The sequence below is a fragment of the Emys orbicularis genome, chromosome 25, assembly GCF_028017835.1.
Source record: "Emys orbicularis isolate rEmyOrb1 chromosome 25, rEmyOrb1.hap1, whole genome shotgun sequence".
Taxonomy (NCBI): domain Eukaryota; kingdom Metazoa; phylum Chordata; order Testudines; family Emydidae; genus Emys; species Emys orbicularis.
Genome location: NC_088707.1, coordinates 3,007,795 through 3,034,560, shown reverse-complemented (window position 1 = coordinate 3,034,560; position 26,766 = coordinate 3,007,795). Strand labels below are relative to the sequence as shown.

At 65.1% G+C, this 26,766-nt stretch overlaps 1 protein-coding gene across 1 annotated transcript; it reads left to right on the top strand.

Moving 5' to 3' along the window:
- Nucleotides 1-1,639: 1,639 nt before the first annotated feature.
- Nucleotides 1,640-24,801, top strand: RAPGEFL1 (Rap guanine nucleotide exchange factor like 1). The gene is made up of 15 exons (XM_065422747.1): nucleotides 1,640-2,039; nucleotides 12,790-12,916; nucleotides 13,917-14,007; nucleotides 14,499-14,596; nucleotides 14,961-15,073; nucleotides 15,738-15,905; nucleotides 16,686-16,783; nucleotides 17,681-17,803; nucleotides 18,509-18,687; nucleotides 19,135-19,225; nucleotides 20,512-20,562; nucleotides 21,502-21,589; nucleotides 22,236-22,300; nucleotides 23,983-24,037; nucleotides 24,677-24,801. The coding sequence occupies exons 1-15, from the start codon at nucleotides 1,640-1,642 to the stop codon at nucleotides 24,799-24,801; spliced, it is 1,872 nt and encodes a 623-aa protein (XP_065278819.1).
- Nucleotides 24,802-26,766: the final 1,965 nt, after the last annotated feature.

Genomic DNA, 26,766 nt, shown 5'->3' with positions numbered 1-26,766 from the left:
AGAGTTTGTGCTGGAGAGGGACGGTCAAAAGGCAGTGGATTGATCACTTTCCACACGAGGCTATCAAAGCACAAAAGCGAGTCGCTTCCCCCGCATTGGATCATGGGGGAAACTGAGACACAGGGAGGGGCAGTGACTGGCCCAAAGGCGCAGACCTGAGACTAGAACCCAGGAGTCCTGAGAGATCAAAGGGCAGCTCTCGCAAGTCCCACTCCTTGACTATCGTCTGATATTAATCACCTATATTGTGGTAGCATCCAGAGACCTCTGTCGTGTTGTTTTTGCTTCCTGAAGGATCTATATGGTCTGTACAACACGTATATGGTATATGTGAGCCACTTTCCTCCTATAGGACCCAGTGTAGCCTTCGTCCATACGGCTGAAAAGAACTACCCATTATCTACCTCCATCACGAAAACCTCCTTTTAGGTTTCAATCGTCACAATTTATACAGTGCAGTCAAGTAGTTTAGGGGGCTGGGAGTCAGGACTCCTGGGTTCTCTCCCCAGCTGGGTAGATCACGTCACAGCTGTTCCTCAGTTTCCCCATCAGCACAACTGAGGACGAGGCCAACTGCAGCGACTAGGAACTGTGAAAACACAAGATGTAACGGTGCCTCTGACGCCAGGGTCACAAGCCACCCCCCAGCACCAGCCCCCTGGGCCTCGGGCACCGGCGCCAGCTTGCACTCTCCAGTTCTCTGCAGCGGCACGTTGGCCTCGGACATGGGGCTCCGTCTAGGGGTGTCTTGCCCAGGCCAGGCAGGAGCTCGGCCCAGGTGAGCTAATGGTCCTGTCTGGCCTCAAACTCTCCCTACATTCCCGAGCCTTGAAGCTGTGAGGCTCCTAACTCCCCTGGACTCCAATGGAGGTTAGGAGCCAAAATACCTTGGAGAGTCTGGGCCTATGGAACTTGTGGGGGTGGGAACTCTGCCGATCCAGCTCCTGCTCCCTGGGATGGGCTCGGGGCCACATCTCCCCACAGCCAAGCGGCTGCAGGTGTTACCCCAAATCTCCACCTCCCGCCCCACAGCCAGGCCTTCCTCTGTTCTCTCACCCCAAAGGGGCCTGCGCTCCCCAAGTCTGACCCCCCCCCCAGCACGGATGTGATTCTCCTCTCATACCCCTCCCTGCCCCCCCTGCTCCCAGGGCTGTACCCCCTCCCCCCACCGCGCAAACACACCCAGATCCCCTGGCCCCACCCGGGCCAGGCCCGGGTTTATTCTTAGCCTCCTCCTCCCAGATCAAGGTGTTTCCCTTGGCAAGAGCAACATGTGGAGGCGAGGGGGGAGGGGACCCGGGGGCGGGGCGAAGCGGCCGAGGGGGCGGAGCCTGGGGCTCGTTACCTTCCCGGGGCGGAGACAGGCGCCGGGCTGGTGCGAGTCAGGCATCCCCGCATCCCGGGGAGCCCGGGCAGCCCCGCCCGCCGCAGAGCCCCTCGGAGCGGGGCAGTGACGGGTCCCGGGGCCGGAGCCTGCGCCACGGAGCGAGCCCGGGGCTGCCCGGCCCTCCCGCCGCCGGGCCCCATGGCCCCCTGAGCCCCCCGCGGGGAGCCCTGCCCGGAGCGCAGCGCAGCGCGGAGCCGTGCGCCCCCGCTGCGCGCCCCGTGCGCCCCCGCTGCGCGCCCCGGCCGGCCGGGCATGAAGCCGCTGGAGAAATTCCTGAAGAAGCAGGGCTCGCACCTGGCGGGCCGGGCCGGGCCCGGCCCTGGGGGGCTGCAGCGCCGCCAGAGCGTCTCCCGCCTGCTGCTGCCCGGCTTCCTCCGGGAGCCCGCCGAGGAGCCCGAGCGGGGCATGGAGCCGGCCCAGCCCGGCGGCGACGGGCGCTGGCTGGAGCTGCGGCCCCCGGACGCCGCGCTCCGGTCCCCCTCGTCCTTCTCCTCCGAGGAGCTGTCCCCCGGCGGCGGGGAGCCGCCGCTGAGCCCCGACCCCGCCGCCACCTGCTGCTGGCCCCCGGGGCCGCCCGACAGCCCCGAGCGCCTGCTGGAGGCGCTGCTGGACCGGCTCGGGGGGGGGGCGACCTCGCACGGCCAGGGCTGCGGCGCAGGTAAGGGACGGAGCCAGGGGAGGGGGGTCAGCAGGTGCCCATGGTGCCAGGTTGGGAGGTCTGCAGGGGGTCAGCAGGTGCCCGTGGTGGTGGTAGGGGGGCTGGTGCCAGGGTGTCAGCAGGTGCCCATGGTACCAGGGGGCTGGTGCCAGGGGAGGGGGGTCAGCAGGTGCCCGTGGTGGCAGGTTGGGGGGGGCTGCAGGGGGTCAGCAGGTGCCCGTGGTGGCAGGGAGGGGGGGCTGATGCCAGGGGAGGGGGGTCAGCAGGTGCCCATGGTGGCAGGTTGGAGGGGCTGCAGGGGGTCAGCACGTGCCTGTGGTGGCAGGGGGCTGGTGCCAGGGGAGGGGGGTCAGCACGTGCCTGTGGTGGCAGGGGGCTGGTGCCAGGGGAGGGGGGTCAGCAGGTGCCCGTGGTGGCAGGGGGCTGGTGCCAGGGGAGGGGGGTCAGCAGGTGCCCATGGTGCCAGGGAGGGTCTGACTCTCTGGATGAGGTGCATGTTGAAAGTGGGGGTTGGTTTCTGTCACCATGGGGGAAGGGGTCTGAGGGGGAGGGTCAGGCCATTGGGGGAAGGTCAGGGATCTCTCAGATCTGGCAGGGCCTGGGGTATCTACATGAGGCTGCAGGGTCCTGCACTGTGGTAACCGGGTGGGGGCCTGGAGTCCCCTGTCCCGAGGAGCTGTCCACTTTGGCGGTCTGCGGTGTCATTGCAGAATGGAGCCACCAGGAGGCGCCGTGTCTGGGGAGAGCCTGGGGCAGAGGCCGGGGACCCCTCCAGAGAGAGGGGTGCTTGTGGGGGAGGACAAGGGGGCTCTGTGGGAGAGGCCCCCTTGGCCAGATGGGCAGTGACTGGCCTTTCCAGCCCTTGGCAGCATGGCCCTGGGGCCTCCCGAAGATCCCAGGAGACGCTCGGCTGCAGGGGGCTCAGAAATGAGCGGCGGAGCCGCCGGGGCCCAGGTGGTGGCGGCTGCCCCTCGAGCCGCCTGTTAATCGTTAACGTTGCTCCGGCGCTAAAATTAGCCTGGGTGGCAGCGGAAGGCAGCTCGCCGGAGCGGGAGCCGCGGCCCTTGGCACAGGCTGCCCCTCTCGCCTCGGGCTCCCCACCTGAGAACCCAGGGGCAGATGGGCCCGGCTCCCTATGCCTGGCCCTGCCCCTCTGTTCAGTCGAGGCTGGGCTGTCTGGACGGGGGGGGTCGGGGAGCAGGACCCCCGGCTGGGGTGAGCGATGCAGCACATGGCAGCGTTTGGCTTCTGGGGAGACGCGGGGGGTGGAATTTGTGTCTGAGGCTGGGCTAGAGCCAGGCATGGAGCAGGCACCGGCTGTTCACACTCCCTCCAGCACAGCCCTGCCAGGGGTCTTCAGTCCTGATACACAGCACCGACTTCTCCCCCCGATCCCCTGCTCTGCCAGTGCCCCTCACTCCCGCCCCGCAGCCCCTGGGCTCCCCCACCCCCCCAGCTCTGCCGGTGCCCCTCACTCCCGCCCCGCAGCCCCTGGGCTCCCCCACCCCCCCAGCTCTGCCGGTGCCCCTCACTCCCGACCCGCAGCCCCTGCTAGCCCAGCCCTGGGCTACCTGCCTACCCCCTAGCTCTGCCGGTGCCCCTCACTCCCGACCCGCAGCCCCTGGGCTCCCCCCACCCCACTCTGCCGGTGCCCTTCACTCCCGACCTGGACCCCCGCCTCCGGCTGTTTGTGGTCCCTCGCCAAGACCCTTGCCAGTTGCGGTGCATTCCATGGTGGTTTGTGACTGTGGCTGGGCACTGGCCCTACAGGCCCATGTGACCCAGCCCAGCTCAGGGGCTGGGGTGCCCAGATGCATCATGGGGCCGTTGTCCTGCGAGGCGTCCTGTGCTGCGCACGGCCCCGGCGCGGTCCCATGAGGGTGCTGGAGAATTGGACTCAGGGAGTCGATAGCAAAGCTCCTGTCCACTGCAGTGAACCAGAGCTTCACCCTCAGCGCCTTGAACTGCGCCTGCAAAGGGTGTCTATGCGGGGGGGGACCAAACCACCATCCGGGTCTGGACTCTCCTGTCCCGAGGCAGGGGGTGCAGTGGGCACACAGGGAAAGGGCTGTTGCCCCTTTGCTTGGGACCTTAGCAGCAGCGTGGGTGGGTCTGATCAGGACCATCTCTGCCTTGGCTGAGGGGGGTGTGCAGGAAGCCTCCTGTCCATCTCTGAGCTCTGGCGTGGGGGGATTCTGGGCGGGACGAGCAGCTGGCGGCTGTTCTAGGACTCTGGGATGTTAGCGTCCAGCGTGGCTCTCCCTGGGAGGTGGCAGAGCCCTCTGATTGGATGCCTGTCTTTGCTCCTGCTGCTCAGTGCATGGGCAATGCCAGCGGTGCCGGTGGCCATGCGGCTGTTAAACAGCTGCTGTGTTCCACCCCAGAGGTGGCTGCATTTTAGTGTCAGGTGAAGTGATCCCTTTACCCATGTCACAAAGGGCCTGTGGGGCTAACTTGTGATTGAAGCACTATGAGATCCTCCCAGGAGCAGTGTCATGTATTGTCTATAGATGGGGAAACTGAGGCACAAAGAGAGGCGGAGCCTTGTGCAGCACATCAAGGGCAGAACTAGGAGTAGAGCTGGCCCCCGGCCCCCTGTAGTAACCATGGGACACATGCCTCCATGTCCGTCGCCTCCCCATGCGGTGCAGGGTATAATTATCCGGATTCTCACAATCAAGCAGGCTCTAGAGCAGGGGATGAAATGTCAGGACAGGTCCCAGCCTGGGGAAGAGAAGGATTTCCGTGCTCCCGCCCCGCAGCCCTCATCACAGGACCACCCTGGCAGCAGAGTCCTGGCTCCATTGTGCAAAGGATTTGCTTAATCTCCAGCTGACTGGTGCAAAGTTACCTCGTGGGCAGAGTGGCAGTGCTTTGATCCCGAGCTTGGCGTTGGCCCTGAGCCAGCGGCAGCGGAACAATGCGCCTGCCGAGCAATTCCCATCCCAGGGGCTCCAGGCACTAACGACTAATACTCCAACCCCGCTGTCGGCAGCCCCACTGGCAGAGGGCAAGTGACTCCTCCGTGGTCACGCAGGAAAACTGGCAGCACCAAGAATAGAACCCAGGAGTCCTGGCTCCCAACTCCCCCACCTGCTCTAACCACTAGACCCCACTCCCTTCCCAGAGCTGGGAATAGAACCCAGGAGTCCTGGTTCCTAGCCCCCATTCGCTCTAACCACTAGGCCCCACTCCCTCCCTTAGCCAGGGTAGAACCCAGGCATCCTGACTCCTGGGCGGGTATTTAAACCACACCCTGCCCCCTCCCTGCATTAGGTGCTGTGTCCCCACCGCAGAGTGCGGCTGGGCCCATGGGGGCCGGCAGCTCGCAGAGGGGGCTGGGCGTGGGGGGTACCAGCGGGTCATGCTGGCTGTGGTTCGGGGGCGGGAGGGGGCTGGCGCCTGCGCCATGAGCCAATGGAAGGCATGCCATTGACCGCGGTGGGCTCTGGAGCCGGGCCCACGTCTGGGCTGCTGGGATGCCAGTCACTGAGTGGCCCCCGGTCCCTCCCTGGTGCCAGGGGCTGGCCCCCAGGAGAGGGGCAGAGCCTGTCTGCCTGCTTGCGGCTGCCCTGGGGCCTATTCACTGCCAGGGGGCGGGTCAGCTCGGGGGCTCCCTGAGGACCCAGCTAGGGTGAATAGCTGGGGGGGGCTGGCAGAGGTGGGGTTCAGGGGAGGGGCGGTGGCACCTGGAGCCCCCACACCAGCTCCCCTCGCTGCAGTAAGCGGCAGCTCTCAACTCCCCGGTGCTCAGAACCGCTGCCTGGCGGGAGCCCCGGGGCAGGGAGCAGCCCCCCACCCCCACCTGCCCGCTCCCCGGGCGCCTGCGCGGTGCCTCGTACCCTGCAGCTGTTCTGGAGCACGGGCCTGCCCCGCACACGGGTTCCTGCCTTGGGAATTTCCCTGAGCCTCTAGCTCCGCCCTCCTGGCTTCGGCGGGTCTGGATGATGAGGGGCACTGCCCAGGCGGTGCTGAGCGTCCCCTAGGAGGCGCTGCGCTCCCAGCCCGGCAGCCGGCTGGTAAGGCCATGAGCAGCCTCGATCTTGCGAGAACAACCCCTCCCCCGGGGTGGCCTCTCCCCGCCTTGAGGAGTGTTTTCGGGTGGGTGGGGCTGGGGGGTCTGAGTGTCTGGGGCGGGAAGGAAGGACCCTGCCTCTGGGAGGCCCCCTGGGTACGGTCCCCATGGCAAGGGAAAGCCAAGGGGGCCATCCCGGGGCTGCCTTGGTCCTAGGTTGGGTACCAGGCCATATGGCCCAGCGGGACGGTCTGATACAGGCAGCACCTCCACTGGCTCCCAGCTGCGTGGAGCAGGAAGCCTCCATCTGTCCCTGCTGCCCTGTCCTGCTTGGAGTCTCTGCTGGCTCCATCGCATCTTCCGCAGCAGGGAAGCAGCTGAGACCCCCTGTGCGCTCTGCGGATACGCACCGGGGAGCCCACGGGCGGACGAAGCCGCTCCGATATAACAGACAAACCGGCCATGCGGCTAGCAGGAAATCCCCTTTTCTTATACACAGGGACCGCCCGTTAACCTGCGGGACTCACCACCCCAAGGTGTAGCCGCATGGTCGAGGACCCGGTACGATTCAGGAAAGGTTAAATACGTACCCCGGCATTTTCCAAAGGCCTTAAGGGACCGTGATCCCAAAGGCCCAGAGATCCCCCATCTCAGCCCCGGGGACAATAGAAGGAACATCTGGTCTGTCGTTCAGCAATCCTGGCTAAGGGCTGAGAGATATTCACCCTCATGCATCAGGGCACAAGTCAACCAGAACCCTCCCAGGGTCAGGAAGGAACATCCCCTGGAGGCAGGCTAGGGCATGAACTGCACAGTTGTATAGTCCGTCCATGCACCGTCCTCTGCAGCACCTAGGCCTGGCTGCTGTCCGAGACGGGCCGCTGGGCTCATGGCTGCCCTCAGCCCGTGCAGCAGGAGAGACATCCGAGGAGGGACAATGTGACTCAGTGGGTAGGGCTGGGAGTCAGGATTCCTGGGTTCTATTCCTGGCTCTGCTGCTGACCTGCTGGGCAAGTCATTTCCTCGCTGTGTGCCTCAGTTTCCCCTCCCACCCTGTGTCTGTTTAGGCTGAGATCTCTATGGGGCAGGGATTGTCCCTGTCTGTGAGCACCCGGCCCCATGAGGCCCAGTCTGAGCTGTGGTCTCTAGGTCCAGCTGTAATCCTGGCAATCGCTGGTCTGATGCCGCATGGCAGGAGTCGCGTACCAGGCCGGAGGGAGCCCCTGTCTCCTGCACTAGGCTAACCCCTGTGGTCCCCCTGGGCCAGGGGAGGTGGGAGTTTGCTGCGGCGGGTCCGAGGCCGATCTGCTGCCCAGAGACTGCACTGCAGCCCCTCCCGAACGGCATCGGGCCACCGGGTCCCCTGCAGCCTGGCTGGGCAGTGGGTGCCCTCTCCCAGTGCACGCCCGTGGCAGGGGGCTGGCTGGGAGGGCGACGTCAGGCAAGCAGGCCCCGCGTGGGGCAGGGTAGGAGACGGTCCCTCCCTCGGGCCCCTGGGCACAGCGAGGGAGCGGGCGGGAAGCGGCTGCTTGGCTGGCGCCGTGAGGGGAGATGCTCATTGGTTGCTTTAGACCCCACCTGGCTTCCCAGACCACCCCAGTAGGAGCTTTGGCGTTCACCTGTGGGCTGGCCCTGACACCCTGCGGGACATGCTCGCCCCCACTGCCAGGCAGCGCTTGCCCAGCCTGGGTGCCTGGCACGAGGCGGGGGAAGGGGCAGATTTGCCGTGGGTGCCCGAGAGATTGCAGCGCGTCGCGCAGAGCCAAGGGGATGTGGGCGGGAGGGGGCCAGACGCCCTGGAGCCATCTGGGGTCTGGTCACCCTGCCGGAGCCGGGCCAAACTGGGGTCCCCGAATCCCCTCCCCCCACTCAGGGAAATGCCTCCCAGCCCCTGGATAATTTCACTCCCCTCCCTGCGGCGGGCGCCAGCTGCACTCTGCAGCAACACAACGGGCCGTGCCAGGGAGCGGGCACCGGGGAGCTGGGCTGGGCCGGGCCGGCGAGGTCCCAGGACTCTCTGAATACTCTGCCGCAAAACCCCTTTGGGAAATGCTCCCCCTGGCTTCGGGGGGGGGGGGGGAGGGCAGGTGCCCGCAGCCCAGACCCGCCCCACACTGGGCGCTAACCAACCCCCTGTTGGCACGACTGTAGGCCTGGAGCTGCTCCTTGGGCAGGGCTTGGCACGCTGGCAGGGTGTGGTGTGTGTGGGAGCCACCTGCCCTGCTCAGGTTGTACCTGCTCTGTAAATAAACAGCCGGCAGGGCGGGGGGGCCCGTTCCCCAGCGTCCGTGTGCCCCCTGTTCAAACACAGCCGGGGGGGACTGGGAGTCAGGACTCCTGGGTTCTATTCCCAGGTCTGGGGCCGGGCGTGTGATTAGAGCAGCAGACGACAGGTCAGGATCCCTGGGTGCTGCCACTGGCTAAGGGGGGGCAATGCGGACTAGTGGTTACAGCAAGACACGGGGAGTTGAGACACCCGGGCTCTGTCTGGGCTTTGCTCCTTCCCGGGTGGCACAAGGGGACCCCCCTGAGTCTCAGCGCCCCCCTCAGCCCCCACCCCTTCTCCTGGGGTGTGGAGCCCTGGGACGGGCCGTGTGCTGCTGTTACACGCTCGGGCCCAGCCCAGTTGTTGTGGATTAGCTGTGCTGGGGCAGCGCCAGGAGCCTGAGTCTTGCATCAGGGCTCGGCGGGCCGGGCGCTGCACAGACGGGGATCAAAGGGACAGTCCCCCCCACAGGGCCTACGATGGACGTGCCCCAGCAAACGGGGTTCATGCTGATCCCCAGCCCCTCCTCTCCCCCCGCCTGCCCCCAGGCAATGCGGGTTGGGCAGGTGGGGCCCGTCGCTCCGTGCCACTGGGTCTCTGCAGCTCATGGCCTCACCGGCCTGGCATCTCGCTGGGGCTTCTTGTCTAATGGCCATTAATGGGTGCCGGATTCGCTAGCGGGCAGGGAGCCAGCTTGGTGGGGCTGCTCTGTTCCTTGGGTTTGCCTTGGTTGTCTCCCCCTGGCGTGGCTGCCGGGCGCCTGGTACCTCGCGCCCCTGCAGAGAGAAACATGGAATTCCTTCAGCGCCAGTTAGCCAGCCAGCAGCTGTGCCCACGGCAGCGTGTGCCGGGCTGGGATCCCGACGGCTGCGTCCGGAGGGCAACAGCCCTGCAAGATGCAGCTCCCTGGTGCTGGCTGCATGAGCTCCTCCCAGACCTGACCAGAGGCAGCGCCCTAGTGGACTGAGGCCCTGAGAATCACTAGCAAGGGCTTGTTTGCTGTGGCAGCCTGGCCTGGTGGCAGGGACACTGGGTGGGGAGCAGGACTTGCGGTTCTATTCCCACCATGGGCAAGTCTTGGCCCTGCACTGTGCCTCAGTTTCCCCTCCCACCCCTTGTCTTGTTTGCTCAGATTGTGACCTGCTCAGGGCAGGGGCTGTCTGTCTCTGTGCAGCACCCAGCACAACAGGGCCCTGGTCTTGGTTGAGGCCTCTAACAACACCCTGTGCTACAAATACTAATATGGCGGGGGGGGAGCCTGGCTTTCCTGCCTACCCCCGCAGCCTCAGTCAGAGACAGGATTTTCCTTCCCTGCCTGTCCCGTGTGCTGTTAAACAAATCAGTGCTACGCCCTAGAGGTGGCTGCTTTTCTGTCGATCCGTGCCAGCTGCCTCCTGTCCTAACCTGTGCTGCGTGCTGTTCCAGTCGGCTGCTGGGCTGCACCCCAGAGGTGGCAGCGTCTCGGGGCGGGGGGCGGTGTGAGGATTTAGGAGTCGGGGTTCTCTTCCCTGACTCCAGGCTCCTCGCTCTCACAATGGAGTTACGAAGACAGGGAATGAATTTCCTGCCCTGCTGGGGGCGGGCGCTCGGCCGTGCCGGGAGCTCGAGCGGGGCTCAGCGCCACAGGCCCTGAAGCGAAACCAAAGGGATTTGTGTTTAGAAAAATGTTTGGCTCATCTTGACAGACGCCAAAGGCTCATTCCCCCGTTTTCCGGCCTGGCGCGTGGTGTCGTTGGGCAGGCTCAGCGTCCTCGGGCAAAGCGCCCTCTGGCTCGTCTGAGCACAGAATGGCAGGACTTCAGCGGGTGCTGTGTTCCACCCCAGAGGCGGCTGCATGTCAGTGGGGGCTCAGGGGGTGATGTCATGTGTTTGGGGGGGAGGTATATGAAATGGCTGGGGGGGTATATGGGGTGGGTGCATGCTGTGGGGGGGTGTATGGGGGGTGTAGGAAGTGGGTGGGGGGTATATGAGATGGGGTATGTTTCACAGACTCACAGATCGTACCCACTCTTGGCCCCGTGCGGTCCGTGGGGGGTGCCCCTTCCACTGAGACAGCCCTTCCTGGGGGTCCACTGTCTCCCGGGGCCAGGCCCCTCCACCTCCTGGAGCCGCACCTCTCTGAGCCTTAGCACATCTGTCTCTGCCGTGGGCCCCCTCAGGGAGTCCCCTCGCTCTGGGCCCCCTGGCCTCCACCCCCCGAAGGGGTTGATGCCCCCTGTTCTCTAGCCCAGAGCGACTCTCAGCCAGCGTAAAACAGGAGGGTTATTGAGAGTCTGAACACAGCACAGGAAACTCTCCGGCCTGGCCTCCCTCAGCCCAGCACATCCCAGTTCCCCTGCATCCAGATGGGCTCTGCCTGCTCCCCCTCTCCAGCCCCGAGCCCCCCTGCTTCCCTGCTGGGCATCTGATATCACCGGCCCCAGGCCCCGCCTCTGTCCATTGTCTTCTCTCCAGGTAAACAGGGTCGCCTGGGCCTCCTCTCCCCTCTTCTGTCCTCTGGACCCTCTGGCTGGAACTGGCTGGTTAGGTCACCGGGGTCCTCTCCCCACAACCCATTATCCCCCCCACTGGCCAGAACCAGCTGCAACTCCTGAGCTGGGTGTCCGGGTCACCCGTTGCTGGGGTGTCCCTCCTCCAGGCCATTGGCTGGGGTCCCAAGTTCCCTCTCCGGTCCCCTGTAACAACAAACTCCCTCTCCCCTCCCTTGTTAAACCAGTAACCCCCAGGGACACTGAGTCTCACCCCCTCTGCATGCAAACCATTGGAAAAACACGGGGAAAAAAAGAAAACCCCCCACTTCATCACAGTGTGAAGTAGGTGGGGGTATATGGAGGGTGTAGGAAGTGGGTGGGGGTATATGGAGTGTGGAGTATATGGGGGTATAGGAAGTGGGTGGGGGATATGGGGTGGGGTATGAAGGGTCTGGGTGGGGTGGGAGGTATATGGGGTGGGGTATGAAGGGGTGGGTTGGGGTATATGGGATGGGAGGTATACGGGGGTACAGGAAGTGGGTGGGGGGTATATGAGGTGGGGTATGAAGGTGTGGGTGGGGGGATATGGGTTGGAGTAGGGGTGTATGAAGTGGGTGGGGGGATATGAGGTGAGGTATGAAGTGGGTGGGGGGATATATGGAGTGGTGTATACGGGGCTGTAGGAAGTGGGGTGGAGGTATATGGGGTGGGAGGTATACAGGGGTGTAGGAAGTGGGTGGGGGGATATGGGGTGGGAGGTATATGAGGGGTGTAGGAAGTGGGTGGGGGGATATGGGGGTGTAGGAAGTGGGTGGGGGGATATGAGGTGGGGTATGAAGGGACTGGGTGGGGGTATAAGGGGTGGGAGGTATACGGGATGTAGGAAGTAGGTGGGGGTATATGGGGGTGTATAAAGTGGGTGGGGGATATGGGGTGGGAGGTATACAGGGGTGTAGGAAGTAGGTGAGGGGGGACTCATTTATAGACAAAGGGGTCTGCAGGTTTGCTGGGGGTGCTGGACATTTTGGCATCGCCTGACATTGCTCCCTGGGGTCGTGCCAGGGGCTGGCCTGGCGAGGGGGCTGGACTGGATCAAGGAGCAGTGTGTGTGGGGGGGGGCATGGCTCATGGGGGCCGAGCCCTCGCTGGCCCCTGGCGTGGGGGAGGAGGTCAGAGCGGGGGCGGGGGGCAGAGTCCATGTGCAGGGGCTGAGTCACCGCATTCCTGGCATGGGGACAGCCTGGGATCGATACCAGCGCATCCCGGCAGGTCAGGGACCGAATGGGCTGCCCCGCTGCCCCTCCGGGCCGGCCCCCTGGGGAAAGCAGGGACTGGGCACTGCTGCCCAATCGCTGGCGCCAGGAGGTGGATGACAGGACGCCTGGTTCTATGCATGATGCTGGGACTGAGCGAGTCCTCGCCACGGCCCGTGCCTCAGTTTCCCCAGCAGGGCCAACAATGCCAGCCCACCCTTGTTAAGGACAACGTGAGATTATTCTGTAGCAAAAGGGGCTCAGCGCCACGAGCCCGGCCCTGGGCACCCGGGAGAGACCCCCGGCAACAGCGTCGACCCTGTCGTCTCACCCGAGCCCCCGCACAGGCCAAGCGATTGTAAATAGCTTCGATGCAGGCGTGTGTGTGCACGAGGGACCATGTGTGCAAGGGCGGCACGTGTGTGTGTGAGGGACAATGTGTGTGAGGGTGGCATGTGTCTTTGTGTGTGCAAGGGCAGCATGTGTGTGTGCGAGGGCAGTGTGTGTGTGCATGTGCAAGCACACGTGCGCTTAACCCACTACCCCCCGGGGGGAAGGGATGGGGCCAATTCCCTCTGACTAACGCGGTGCTCACGGTGTTGGTGCATCCACCAGTGGGTGCCCTCATGTGCGTGGCCCAGCCGTGCCACCGGCAGGGCAGGGCAGCAGGCACCGTGGGCACAGAGCGCCGCCCGCCTGCCCCACGCAGCCCCCAACCCTGGGTCTGTCTCTCTCCTAGACGTGCTATTGGACGACGTCATCCTCACTCACTCGCTCTTCCTGCCGACCAAGCACCTGCTGCAGCAGCTGCACCAGCGATATCCTTCGGGGAAGGCCCCGGGGGCCCCTCCAGGAGGTTGGGGGCAGTGGGAAGGGGCAGGGGGGGTCTGATCGGCTTCACGCCTGGCCGGGACTCATCTCACCTCTTCCCTTTCCGCAGCCGAGGGGGGGAGACGCGCTGGGCCCGCTGTGGGCCGGACTCGGGGGCGCGCCTTTGCCCGGCCATTTGCTTCCAGCCGGAGGTGCTCGCTCGCCGTGTGGATGTCGGCCACGGCCACACCCTGGCTGTGATTTCCGCGAACCGGAAATGCCGTGGGGTGAATACTTGTTTTCCTCCACGGCGGGTAGAAACTGGTTTGTTATTGTAGGGTCTCCTGGGAGGAGCTGTGCTCGGCACACTGGTTCGCTCCGGAGAGCGAGCGGGGCGGGGGCTGGGCCGGATGGTTATGATCAGGTTGCACACCGGCATCGGCCTGCTGACATTTATTGGCCTCAGCCCGTGCCAGGCTGCCCATGTGCCAGCGCGGGCCGTGCAGACAGCGACGCCAGGCAGGGCCGGGTCGGGACGCCCATGGCTCCCCTCACGGCGTCACCGGGAAGCAGTCGCCCAGGAGAGAGGGGGTGGAAGGAGCCAGCGTGTCCCGCCTCGCCCTTCGCTTCAGCCGGGTGCCCTGGTCCGTGCCCCATCTCCGGGCCCTGCGCAGGGCCAGGCGTGCTCGAGTGAAACTCACATAAGCTCACTCAGGCGCTTGTCCCGCCGTCTCTCCCCGTGGGGTTACCCCGTTTGCCCCACCTGAGGACCCATGGGATGCAGAGCAGGGCCCGGGGCGCTCAGCACCCGCCTCTAGAGCTGAGCTCATCTGTGCCCGGGGGGCAGCCGGGAAATGAACCCAGGTGTCCGGCGCCGCAGGGTTCTCTCGCTGCACTAGCCAGGGCGCTCGTTGCCCCTCTTCCCCCAGGGGAGACTTTCAGCCCCTTTCCCCTCTGCCATCTCCCCGGTCTCTTTTCCCTTAACCCCGTGCCCACCTTCCTGCTGGCGTCGGGGGGCCCTTCGCCCGGCTGGGAGGAGAGCGACGCGCTCCCGAGGAAGCGGGCCGTGCTGACCGTGCTGCTGCACTTCCTGGAGACCTACAAGGGCATCCTGCAGGAGGAGGAGAGCGCTGGGAAAGTCATCAAGGTGCGTGGGGGCCGGGGGGGTGGGCAGCTTTACCCTCCGTCCCAGCCCTTGAGGGGAGGGGGGTCCCGCCCCGGAGCAGGACAGCCCTGGGTCTGTCACTGGTGGGGGAGTCGTCGGATTCTCGCTGCCCGCGTCTGATTAACCCTTTGCGCTCGGCCAGGCTGGTCAATATCACTCTCTGGGCTGCTCCACGCTCCCCCACCCCCCGGCTGCCCTGATTCTTCCTAGTGGATTTAATCCCCCCCCCCCCCCACTGTGTGTGGGGCCCCGATACCCCAGGACCCCCGGCCCCAGGGAGTCTGTCACTCCGGTGACGTCGCTGCGTATTTCTGCAAGCCACTCACTCAGCAGCCTGCAAGTGGGCCCTGCGCTGAGCATGGCCGGGGGCGGGGCGGTGGTTTGTTCCCCAGTGTCTCAGGGCAGTGCCAGGCCAGATCTGAGCTGGGGGAGCCCTGCTGGCCGCGCAGCTTAAGACTCCCCTCCCCCCTCAGGATCTCTACCTGCTGATCATGAAAGACGCCTCCCTCTACCCGGAGCTGGAAGACGAGATCCTGAGACTGCACCAGCTGGTGGAGACGGTGGAGCTCAAGTGAGTGACGCGGGGTCCCCGCCAGGCTGACCGGGGCCGCACTGTCCTGAGCCACGGCCCTGCAATTGCAGCCTCGCTATTAGCAGTGTTACGGTAACGCCAAGAGGTCCCGATCCGGGCTCAGGGCCCCCTTAAGCCGGCCCTGCCAGCGATGGCCGGCGCGGTGCTGCTACCCAGACCAGGGCACAAAGGGGTGGCAACTGGGGGACACTAGATGGCACCCAAAGATATTTCTGTTGGAGGGCCAGGGCCTCGTGAAAACCCAGTGTGGCTTAGTCCCCACTCTGCAGCGCCCCAGCCTCCCCAGGGCATTATTCCCCTACAGTCCTGCCCCTTTCCCTGACCTGCCCCCTGTCGGTTGCAGGGTGCCCGAGGAGACCCCACCACCCAGCAAGCAGGTCAAGCCACTTTTCCGGCACTTCCGGCGCATCGACTCCTGCCTCCAGACCCGGGTGGCCTTCCGGGGCTCGGATGAGAGTGAGTGTGGGGAGGGTCCGAGTGCCCGGCTGGGCACGGCGAGCAGAATCCGATTCCCTGCTGGGAGGCAGGACGCCTGGGTTCCTTCTGTGGGGGAGGATGTAGCTGCTTGGCCCCAGTCACCAGCACCAGTTCCTGCCCCCCGATGGAGGGTGGTTGGCACCAGGGGGGACATCCTGCTGCCTGCATTCGTTACCATGATCGCGTCAGTTTCTGGGTGAGGCTCCGGGCGAGCTGCCAGAGTGGCTGCTGGGGGTGTAAAATGTGGGCCCTGCCCCCACTGGGTAGTGCGGGGAGACCTCGGGCAAGTCCCTTCCCCGTTCTGTGCCTCAGTTTCCCCATCTGTAAAGTGGGGGATCAGCCCCGTGGCCGGGCCGCAGGAAACGCTTTGGGAGCCTGGGAGGGAGGGTGCAAAGTGATGCTGAGAATGAACTGTCTGCTGCCCCCATGTCTGATCTCCCCCCGCCCCAATCCAAAGCAGCCCCCAGCCGGGGGGCCGCGCCCCCCATGCCCATCAGTGGGGTGGTATGGCCGCGGGCTCACGAGAGCGGGACCTTGCTGCCCGCTCCCACCGGGGGGCGCCGGCGATGGGACAAGGGGGATGTGGCTGAGATTCCACCCCCATAGCAGCCCCCCCACCCCTCCCTCATCTGTCTCCTTGCAGTCTTCTGCCGCGTGTACATGCCCGACCACTCCTACGTCACCATCCGCAGCCGCCTCTCGGCCTCGGTGCAGGACATCCTGGCCGCGGTGACGGAGAAGCTGCAATACTCGGAGGAGCAGAGCGCCCGCGAGGAAGCCCTCGCCCTAGTGGCAGTGGCGTCGTCTGGAGGTGACTGGCCTAGGGGGTCACAGTGTGGGGGGGCCGAGGGGTATCAGTGCAAGGCATGTTACTGCTTCCCGTGGGGCTGGGAGGGCCATTACTGGGCAGGGTCTGGCCTGGCATCGCTGCCCCTTGCTACCTGCTGTGCATCAAACCAAGGATGTGCCAGCCCCCTCCAGGTCTGCCTGATGCCCTGAGCCAGAACCACGTTCGTCCCCATGGTCTGGGCAGAACGTGGCCCCCGCCCCAGTGAACTTGCAACGGTGTCCTCCCCTGGTGCCAGTAGGGGGCGCTCGGCGTGGTTATCTGGGCACAGGGGCCACGAGACCTCTGCCGTCTCCGGCTGATGGGCTGGTGCAGACCCTGGATAGACGCGGGTGAAGGGGGCTGTGGGGAGGAGAGGCCCGCTGCCCCGGGGGGTCTGGGCAGGAAGGATATTTTACGGCTGGCCCTGGCTGCCGCCGGCTCGTGGGTGGGGGAATAGCCGCCGCCTGGGGCATTCAAGGGTCTGGTAGCTCTGAGAGGCCCCTTGATACAGACCCAGAGCAATGAGGCCCCGGCAGGAGCCTGCCGCCACCCCCTCCCCATTCCCGGCCGGGGGGGCAGAGCCTGACGGCCGTTCGTTTGCTGGCTGAGGGGCAGCGAGTCTGGCAGGTCCCAAACCTTTGGGCACTAGGCAGCCCCCCTTACGAGCAGAGAGACGGGCACTGATTGAGCCCCCAGGGCAGCGTGGCTGGGAGAGCTGCGCTGGACACCGCTGACCCCAGCCCCCGTCTCTCCTGCCCCCAGAGAAGGCCGTGCTGCAGCCCAGCGAGGAGTGCGTCTTCACCACGCTGGGCATCAACAGCCACCTCTTCGCCTGCGCGAAGGACGCCATTGAGTCGCTGGTGAGAGCCCCCCACAGGCACGGCGCCAGGGGCCGCCCACGGGAGCCAAATGGTGCCAGCTGTGCCACAAGCCAGAGGGGGGCTAGGGATGCTGGTGCCCAGAATCCTGCTTGTTTTACTTCCCTGGCCCTCCCCTTGGCGGGGCTCCGGCAGATTTCTCCCTTCCCCCAACCCCCCCGGTATCCCAGCCATCCCCGCCCCTGCCGACCCTTGGGACGGGTCGCTGGTCTCCCATGGTTCTCAGTCATCCTGAAGGGGAATCTCAGTGCTTAACCCTGAGATCACTGCGCTCGCACTGAAATGCAGCCACCTCTGGGGTGGGACGGCAGCTGCTTGGCACAACAGTGCACGGTGGGAATTTAGAAATCCTGTATCCAGCTGAAGCTGCAGGGGACAAAGCAGAGTCCCCGGGGTTGGGATGTGGCCAGGGCCCTGGGGTCAATGTCCCGACACTTGCAAAAAGCATCATGAAATCTTAAAGGGCTCCCAGGATCTAACCACTAGGCAAGACCTCCTTTCCCACCAGTGCCACCATTAACCTCTTGACTGCTGGACCTCGCTGCAGTCCCCATGTAGCACTGGCCCCTTGGCGGTACGTCGAGGGGGCAGCCATGCAGGTGCCCTTGTACCAGGGACATATGGCCACAGAGCCACTGGGTTACTGGGTCAGTGCTGAGCGAGCGAGTGGTTAAACTGGGGTCTGGTCGCTTTAGCTGTGTGGTTCTCTCCCCTTCTGAGCATTTGTGGGTGGGGGGAGGAACTCCCCTCCCATGGGTGCAGTTCCACATTCCCACTGGGGGGGTTGCTACAGAGGCCAATACCCCGGGCACCTTGCCCCCTCTCCGCACAGTTAGCCTAAGGCTACAGCCTCATGGCAAGTCTCCCCCCGCCCCACAGGTCCCGCTCCCCGAGGAGATCCAGGTCTCGCCGGGCGACACCGAGATCCACCGCGTGGAGGCTGAGGAAATAGCCAATCACATGACGGCCTTTCACTGGGAACTCTTCCGCTGCATCCACGAGGTGAGGTCGGAGGGGCTGGCCGGGCCTGCACATCCCAAGTCTGCGCGCAGGGGGGCCGGAGGGAGGAGATACGGAGCAGAGCATGCTGGGGAATCGTTTTTTTTTTTTTTTTAACCCTGCAAAAGAAAATTGATAACCCCACCCCCCCCCCCACCACCACCACCACCACCATTTTTTGTTGAACAATTTCTTCCACGTTTTTGTAGGCTCCGAACCCGGCCGCTGCAAACAGGAGCAGTGGTCTGGCCGGGTCAACAAAAATCGGAGATTTCTGCACAGAAATGGAAACTGGCACCACACTCTCCACGGGGTCGAACTGCTTTTCTTTTCGGTGCCCAGCTCTACGATGGGGCCTTTGCTCCTCGTTGCTGGTCTGAGGCCAGCCTAGGCCGGCAGGCCGCAAATGCTGTTCCTGGCTAACAGCTGTTTGGCCCATACGTGTCGTGAGTTTGGCGGGTCTCAGTCAAGCTCCCAGAAGACAGGTGTGCCCAGCACTAAGTGGCCGCTCGCTCTCAGTCCTGGCCAGAGATCACTGTGCCTACAGAGCCTAGAATCCCTTGGGCAGGTAGTTGACGGGGCAGCGTGTAGGGCGCTGGGGCTTTGTTAAGACTTTCTGTTCGGGAGGGGGCAGGGGAGCTCAGGGGTCAGGCTGTGGTGCACTGGTGTGGAGCGACACCGACCGTGCCCCTCTCCCGTGGTTTGCAGCTGGAGTTTGTGGACTACGTTTTCCACGGGGAGCGGGGCCGGCGGGAGACGGCCAACCTGGAGCTGCTGCTGCAGCGCTGCAGTGAGGTGCAGCACTGGGTGGCCACAGAGATGCTGCTGTGCGAGTCGCTGGGGAAGCGCGCCCACCTGCTCAAGAAGTTCATCAAGATCGCAGCCATGTGAGCGCCGCGTCTTGCCCTCCGCGGGGACCGAGGGGCCCTGCATGGGGCCGGGGCGGGTGCAGTGGACAGGGCCCCCCCTTGCAGTCCCAGTCCCCCGGCCTCAGCTCTGCGCTGCCAGGCGCTGAGCCGGCCTCTCCTGCGTGGGCAGCTGGGACAGTGTGTAAGGCAGGGCAGGTGTGGATGTCGCCGCTGCTGCGGCAGGAGGCTGCCGGGCCCCTGACTGGCACTGCCAGGGCCGGGTCTGGAGTGCTGGGGGACGGCTGGTCATGGGGCTGCCCTCTACCTGCCCCCAGGGTCCTGATGACCCAATGCCCAGAGCTTGCCCAGCTGGAGGGCTGCAGGTTGCGTGCCCCTTACCCCTCCCGCCGGGCTGGGGGGGCAGGATCTCTCTCCCCTTTAACCCGTTAGTGGCTGGCCCCTGAGCCTCCTGCTCCGTGTTCCCAGCTGCAAGCAGAACCAGGACATGCTGTCCTTCTATGCCGTGGTGATGGGGCTGGACAACGCGGCCGTCAGCCGGTTACGGCTCACCTGGGAGGTAAGGGGGTAGCAGGAGCGTGGGTCTCTGCTTGTTGGGCCAGGGTTTGGGACCCCCCGTCGGTGGGGGGTGGGTGGGGCTCCCCATCCCCCATCTGAGCCAGCCGGGTCTCCTTGCCCCGACTGGCAGTGACCTCACGTCATGGACGGCACCTGGCCCGGGCCGTGCTTGGGAGGGAGACCTCTAAGGAGAACCCAGGGGGCTCATAGGGGGCGCTCTCCCCTGGCAGGCAGTGCTGACCCCAATGCCCCGGGGTGGCGCTAGGGGGCGCTGTGCTCCAGGGACTGGGGTGGGGGCTCATAGGGGGCGCTCTCCCCTGGCAGGCAGTGCTGACCCCAATGCCCCGGGGTGGCGCTAGGGGGCGCTGTGCTGCAGGGACTGGGGTGGGGGCTCATAGGGGGCGCTCTCCCCTGGCAGGCAGTGCTGACCCCAATGCCCTGGGGTGGCGCTAGGGGGCGCTGTGCTCCAGGGACTGGGGTGGGGGCTCATAGGGGGCGCTCTCCCCTGGCAGGCAGTGCTGACCCCAATGCCCCGGGGTGGCGCTAGGGGGCACTGTGCTGCAGGGACTGGGGTGGGGGCTCATAGGGGGCGCTCTCCCCTGGCAGGCAGTGCTAGGGGGCCCGAGCTGCTGTTTCTCAGAGGTTGGGACTGTTTTGGAGGCATTCAAGACCCTGCCGACTGCCCTTTGCAGCTGAGTTGGCTTTTAACCCCGATGCCCGGGCTGAATTCCAGCCCTGTCCTACACCCGGCCTTGCCCCCGTGGTTTCAGCTGAGTGTGCAGTGCCTTGCCCTCCCTGCCTGGAGAGGCTATGCAGCCTTGCTCCGCGGCTGTGCAAGCAGCTGCTGTGGTCCACTCCAGAGGTGGCTGCATCTCAGTGCTGGGGGAAACGGTTCCTTCTGCAGCTGCAAAGCGTGTGGGGATCCTGGTTGCTGTTTATCTTCCTCTTCCTCCCTCCAAGTAAACAAACCCAGGAAATAAACCCCAGGCCTCTCCCTCTGCTAACAAGGGCCCGGCCCATTGCACATGAGAGCCCTGCCCAGACGGGGGATTAGCTGCGCATTCCTGGGGACCGGTGACCCCGCTCCGCCTCGCTGCCCAGGGATGGTGCCCTGTGACGGAGCCGAGTCCCCCATGGTGCCCGTGTGCCAGCCTGAGCTGGTGGCACCTTTCCCCCAGTGCACATGTGGTTGGCACACGCAGTGACCTGCCTGGCACGGGGGTGCTAGGCGGCGGGGTCTGAACCTGGCCCCGGGGCTGGGCACTCACGGTTCCTTTTGTTTTTCAGAAGCTTCCGGGCAAGTTTAAGAACCTGTTCCGGAAGTTTGAGACTCTGACGGTGAGACCCTCGCCCCTGGGGGGCCGGGCTGAGTGTGCGGGGGCTGGAACGGCATCCCTGGCTCACCGCACTTGTGCCAAGGTCCTGGGGGGGCAGGACTGGGCACCCACGGGTACCTGGGTAACCTGGCACCTGCACAGGGGCAGGGTGGGGGGTGGAAACGTTCCCCTGCGGCTCCGCTCCCGGGGGCTCCCAGCGGGAATTTCCACTCGGAGTTAACCAGCAGCCCAAGGACGCAGCCGAGAGGAGGGGCTGGGGACCGGCCGGTCAATGACCCTGCCCCTGCGCTGGGTGAGGTGAGCGGCAGCCCCCCAGCGCCTCCTGCTGGGAGCTCCGGGAGCCTGGCGGGAAGTGTGCATCACATGTACCCGGCTGCCGTGGATAACGTTTGGTGCCGCGGCAGGAACCGTCCTCCCAGCCCAGTCCTCGCGCCCCCTGCCCCCAACGCCGGCCTGCATCTGCCGCCTCACTCAGCATGGGGGGCGGGTCTGAGTATCAGGGATCTAGGCGGGTTCCCCCCCCCCCGTGCTGAGCACACAGCACTTGGCACATACCCGGTGGCACCCTGGGTAACCCCTCAGGGGCCCTGCTGTCAGCCGGGGGATTGGAACCGGCGTGTTCCTGTGCCAAGCCGGCCGGCTGGAGACCCCTCGCTGGGGGCTGGGCCTTGCCAACGCTGTGATCTAGCCACCGGCCGGCTGGCCAGAGTGGAGCCATGGGTGCTAACGGGGCTGACGCCTGCGCGGCCCCATGTACCTCAGCATGGCCAGGTGTGAGGGAGGCTCAGCCGGGTGGGTCCGGGTCCCTGCGGGGTTCACCCCAGGCCTGGTTCTCCTTGCCCAGCCCCTCGTGCGGCCTCTCTGGGGTCCCGCTGGGTGTCCAGGCTGGGGTCCCCCGGAGCACCCCCTCTTGACCTGTCCTCCCTCCCCGCCCCTGCAGGACCCCTGCCGGAATCACAAAACCTACCGGGAAGTCCTCTCCAAGATGAACCCGCCCCTCATCCCCTTCGTGCCCCTCATCCTGAAAGGTGAGCCGTGGGCCTGGGGGCTCCCGGGAGGTGCTCCCCGCTGCCCCCTCCCCAGAGGGCTCATGGCCACGCAGGGAACCAATCCCGGCAGCCGAGGGCCCATGTGTCGGCATCGCGTCGTGCAGGGAAAGCGTTGCCTAGTGGTTATAGCTGGGGGGCTGCTGGACAGGGCTTCCGGCTTTGCTGCTGTCTCATGGGTGACCTTGGGCAACTCCCCTCCCTCTTCCGTGCCTCAGTTTCCCCAGCTGTGCTGCAGGGAGCGGGGCCCAGGGCTCAGTAGGGGGCGCTTTCCCTTCACCTTCAGTGAGCCCTGCCTGCACCCCTCCCTCCCCCCGCTGCCACCCACCCGGGATTTTCCCTTGTGCACTGACAGCTGCCGCGCTCTGCCCCAGAAGGGGCTGCATTTCAGCGCTAGGACACTAAGGATTCCTGAAACTTAGGGGCCATGTCCTGCCCTCAGGCAGAGTCTGTGACCGGCAGCCCTGGGAATCCCTCTGCCTGCAGGGCTATGGACTAGGGCGTGGGCATCTCCCAGCCAGGTGCCCATGGGGAGGAGCTGGGGCCCAGGACAGCACAGCGCCCGGGAGGGGGAGGAGAGAGTCCATCTTGCCTGCGCTCACCTTGTCCCTCCTCCTTTGCCCCCCAGACCTGACGTTTGTGCACGAGGGCAGCAAGACGCTCCTGGATGGGCTGGTGAACGTGGAGAAGCTGGTGAGTGTCCCCCACCCCGGCCTCCTGGAGGAAGAGACCCCCGGATCCAGTTCTCCCCAGCGGGTTTCATCCGCCAGGACACCTGGGTTCTTTCCTTGGCGAGGCCCTTCCCCTTTGTGACGTGTGTTCCGCACCGAGTGTGTCCCTGCCCCAAGGAGCTCACACAGGGTGGGAGGAGAAACTGAGGCAGAGAGTGGGGACGGGACCTGGCCAGGGTCACCCAGCAGGCCGATAGCAGAGATGGCGACGGCCCCGTGTGCCCATTGCAAGCCCCTGGCCTGGCTCTGAGAACAGCTGGTGTCTGGGCCGGGGTGGGGGGCGTCGCAGCACCAGACCCGCAGGGCAGCGAGCTCTGCCTTTGTCTGGATGGGACCCCAGGTGGCAGAGCCCCCAGCTCTTGAACCCCCCCCCCCCCAGGATTAACTGGTGTTGTCCTGGGAACGTCCTTCATGCAATATTCAGCCTGGCGCAGGCGTTGGGGGCGGGGGGGGGAGTGTCGCAGCCAGCGGGGGCGGGGTGGGGGGGGCTGCATGCTGCCGCATGGAGCCAGTGTTGCCATGGTGACGCACTCATTCCCGCAGCCTCATGGGGTCCTTGGGCTGCTGCTCGGCACAGAGAGCGGGTCACGGCCAGCCTGGGGGGTGCCCGCCGCCCTTGGGGGATTCGGGGCCAGCTCGACTCCCCTGTGCTGGGGTAAACGGGGCAGCTCCCGATTGGCCACAGAGCAGAATTCCCCCCACCTGGCCCGTAGTGGGGGGCGGCTGGCCTGAGAGATCCCCTCCCCCCACGGCACCCCTGTTCTGCCTCCACAACGAACCCGGGCAGCCTCGCCCCGGGCACGGCATGACCAGACCCCACACTGTCCTGTCCCCACGAAGCCTCGTCCCTGCCTGTGGATCGGCTGCTCGTGGCCGCTCGATCCAGCTGTTCCCAGCACCCTGGGGTTCCCGGCGCAGCCTGCGCCCGAGCGCGGGGCGGGCGTCTCACCGGCCTGGCCCCCGCCTGGCCCTGTGCTGGGCTCTGCGTGAGGGGCTGGGGCTCAGAGCTCCCTCTCACCCACGGAGCCGGGCGCCCCCTGTAGGAAACCTGGGCCCAGGTCTCGCTAACTTGACCCCGGGGTGGAATTTCCCTGGCGCGACCTGCAGATCCCAGCCCCTGTAGGGCAGCGCCAAGGAACGACGGGGGCCGGGGGGGCAGAGCCAGCCTTGCTCCTGGCACTGGTGGGGCTACAGGTGTTGTGAGAGACAAACAACAGCTGGGTCCAAATCCCCGCCCCCGCCTGCACCTGGCGGCCCCTGCGGGTGGGGGGTGTGTGTGTCTGTCTGTCTGTCTCGGCTGGGGTGTCTAGCACCCTCTGCTGGCCTGTGCGTGCAGGGCTTAGACCAGCTGTTTGTTGTTTAACACACCTGCAGGGGTAGCGCCAGCTGGATCGGGCACCTTGGGTGGGCCCAGAGTCAGCGCCTGTCCCTTGTGGGATGAGTGGGGGGTCTGCAGGGGGTTCTCCAGGCTGGGGTTCTGGATGGCTTCCTGCCCTGACTGCCGGTCTCGCTTATGTACCTGGCTGGGCTCCTGGGGGACTGGGTACACGGTCCTGAGGCCCTGCCTGCCTTGCTGGGGCCTGGGTTGCCCCGGGGCCAGCCCAGCGCCCAGCCTGTTAACCGCTTGGCTGCCTTCCTTTGCAGCACTCAATCGCCGAAAAAGTGAGGACAATCCGGAAGTACCGCAGCCGGCCCCTGTGTGAGTATGAGCGTCTCCCCCCACGTTGAGCTCCAGGGAAGAGTAAGGGCAGCGTCATTACCCCACGGAGCTCCCTGCTTCCCCAGACTGCAGATCCCGCCTGCGGGGGCTTCAGGACTGGCAGCCAGGGCGATTGAGGGGGTTGGCAGTGCAGTGCGGGGCCTTTGCCTCTGGTTTACTGGTCTGAAGCCTGCCCGGCCTGGGAGCAAATGAAAGCTGCCACCTTCCAACCGGCAGAGACCTTTTGCCCGTGCCATAAACCTGTGCGAAAGCCGACTCAGGCCGGCCTGTCTGCTTCTCGGGGAAGCTTCCCAGGTAGGGTGACCAGATGTCCCGATTTTATAGGGACAGTCCTGATTTTGGGGTCTTTTTCTTATATAGGCTCCTGTTGCCCCCCACCCCCTGTCCTGATTTTTCACACTTGGTGTCTGGTCGCCCTATTCCCAGGTGGCCCGGTCAGGTCACCTGTGCCAGGGCCCGGCTGGCAGACGCCATGCTTAGCCCCAGGGCACCTAGCAGCCAGGTGTCCTCCCTCCTGCGGGCATGAGCCAGGCTGGCTGAGTTCCACCTGGGGAGGCAGAGCAGCGCCTCCTGCTGCTGGCTCTGGGGTCGTGCGCCCTGACGTCTCCTCCCCCGCAGGCCTGGATTTGGAGGCGTCGCCCAGCCAGCTGCAGACCAAGGCCTACGTGCGCCAGTTCCAGGTGATCGACAATCAGAACCTGCTCTTCGAGCTCTCCTACAAGCTGGAGGCGAGCAGCCAGTGACAGCCGGGGGGCGCTGGATCCGTCACACTACAGCACTTTGGCCGGCCCCGGCCCCGGCTCGCCGGACGCCCCTGTGCTTGGGGAGACACGGGGCCTGGTGCCGCGGCACTTTGTGGTTTACAGAGTCGGCTGGACTTTAAATACGCGGCCCTTCCCCATCGGGGGTGGGGGGCGACCCCTGCTGTGCAGACGGGGTGGGCCGGGACCGGCTTTCGGTCTAGCTTTAAACTCCGGCCCAGCTGGGCCAGGCGCCCAGGGCACTGTCTGGGGGACCAGGGCATGGGCAGGAGACACTGTCCCCTCTGCCGAGTGCCAGTGGGGTGGGTCGGAGCCAGGTGGGGTGAGGGGCTGCATGTGGTGTGGGGATCAGCATTCCCCTTGGCAAACAAAGGGGACCTGTGCCCCCCGGGTCCCAGATCCCTCTCGCCCCATTCCTGTTCTCTCTTCTCGGGTTCAACCCTCCTGCTTCTCCCACCCATGTGTGTTTCCCTCCTTTCCTCCATCCCCCAGCCAGAGCAGCTGTGATTCCAACCCCCCCCGGCTCTCAGAGGGACAGGGCGCTGGGACCCTGAGCCCCTTGCTGGGGCGCTCTGAGTGCATGTCAGAATGCAAAGGGCCCCCCTAAGGGGAAGCAGCATTGGGGTGCTGGGGAGAAGCCCTGGCTCCAGTGCCTCTGTCCCCCAGAGTTGGTCCTGCTGAAGGCACCGCACTTCCCTGTAGTTTCAAAGCTATGGGTTCCCCCCCCGCAGTTTCAAAGCTATGGGTTGTCCCCGCCCGCTTGCCCGCCCAGGGTGACTTGGTCCCTAGGAGTTTGGCTGCAGTAACTGACAGGGCCGGCTCCAAGCACCAGCTTGCCAAGCAGGTGCTTGGGGCGGCCACTCCGGAGAGGGGCGGCACGTCCAGCTCTTCGGTGGCAATTCGGCGGACGATCCCTCACTCCCGCTCGGAGCGAAGGACCTCCCGCCAAATTGCCGCCGCAGATCGCGATTGCGGCTTTTTTTTTTTTTTTTTGCGTCGCTTGGGGCGGCAAAAACCCTGGAGCCGGCCCTGGAAACTGACACAGGTGAGGTTTGAACCTGTGACCTACGGAGTGGAAAGCAGGAGGCACTGGAGCTAGAGCCCTAAATCCATTCAACAGCCTCCTGAACCTCCTACATGGGTCAGCATGGGGAGGGGAGGCAGAGCCCCCCATGGGGGTTATGTGGCCCTCATAGCGCTCTGGGGCTGGGTTTCTTTCCCCATTAGACTCCCCTTGCCCCCCAGCTTCTCCCCCATCTCTGCCCCTCGCTTACCTATGCCAAGGGCAGGGGCCCCAGTCTGCCTGGGCCAGTGCTAAGGGCAGTTGTGTAACCCCATTGCCTTTAAACCCTGCCTGTCCGCTCCACGGATCCGCTGGTGCCCTGAAGCATGGCCCTGCCCTGCCGTGGCCCCCAGCCACCCTCCACTGCTACCGCAGAGACTCTTCACCTGGGATGAAGCCAACCCCCCACCCCATCGTGCCCCTTGGCAGGATGGGAGCCACTCCCTACAGCCAGCTGCATCTGGCCCCAAGGAGCCCCATGGCAGTATGCCAAGAGGAGAGCAGCCTTGCGGGAGTGGGGGTCAAGTGTGGGGTGAGCTGGCTGCGAGGGGCAGCCGGTGGGTGGGGGAGCCCCAGAACCGTGTTCCCTGCAATTCTATTTTTGTACCTGTCCTTTTTGTTGCGCTGTAAACTCCGCACGGAGGTTCTCTTTATATATATTCAGGGTCTTTCTGTTTGTGTCACTGCTGAGGGTCTCGCCTGCGGCCTGGGCAGCTCCCTGGCCTAACACGAGAATGTGTATATTTTGTACCAAAATGCTCTCAATTGTAAATTTATTTTTTAAAAGAAAACGGCAGCTCCTTGTGTGCTACGGTGCTTTGTCCAGAGACTTTTCTACGGGCGGCTTCGGGGTTGCAGCCCGTTGCCCACGTGAGCTGGAATGG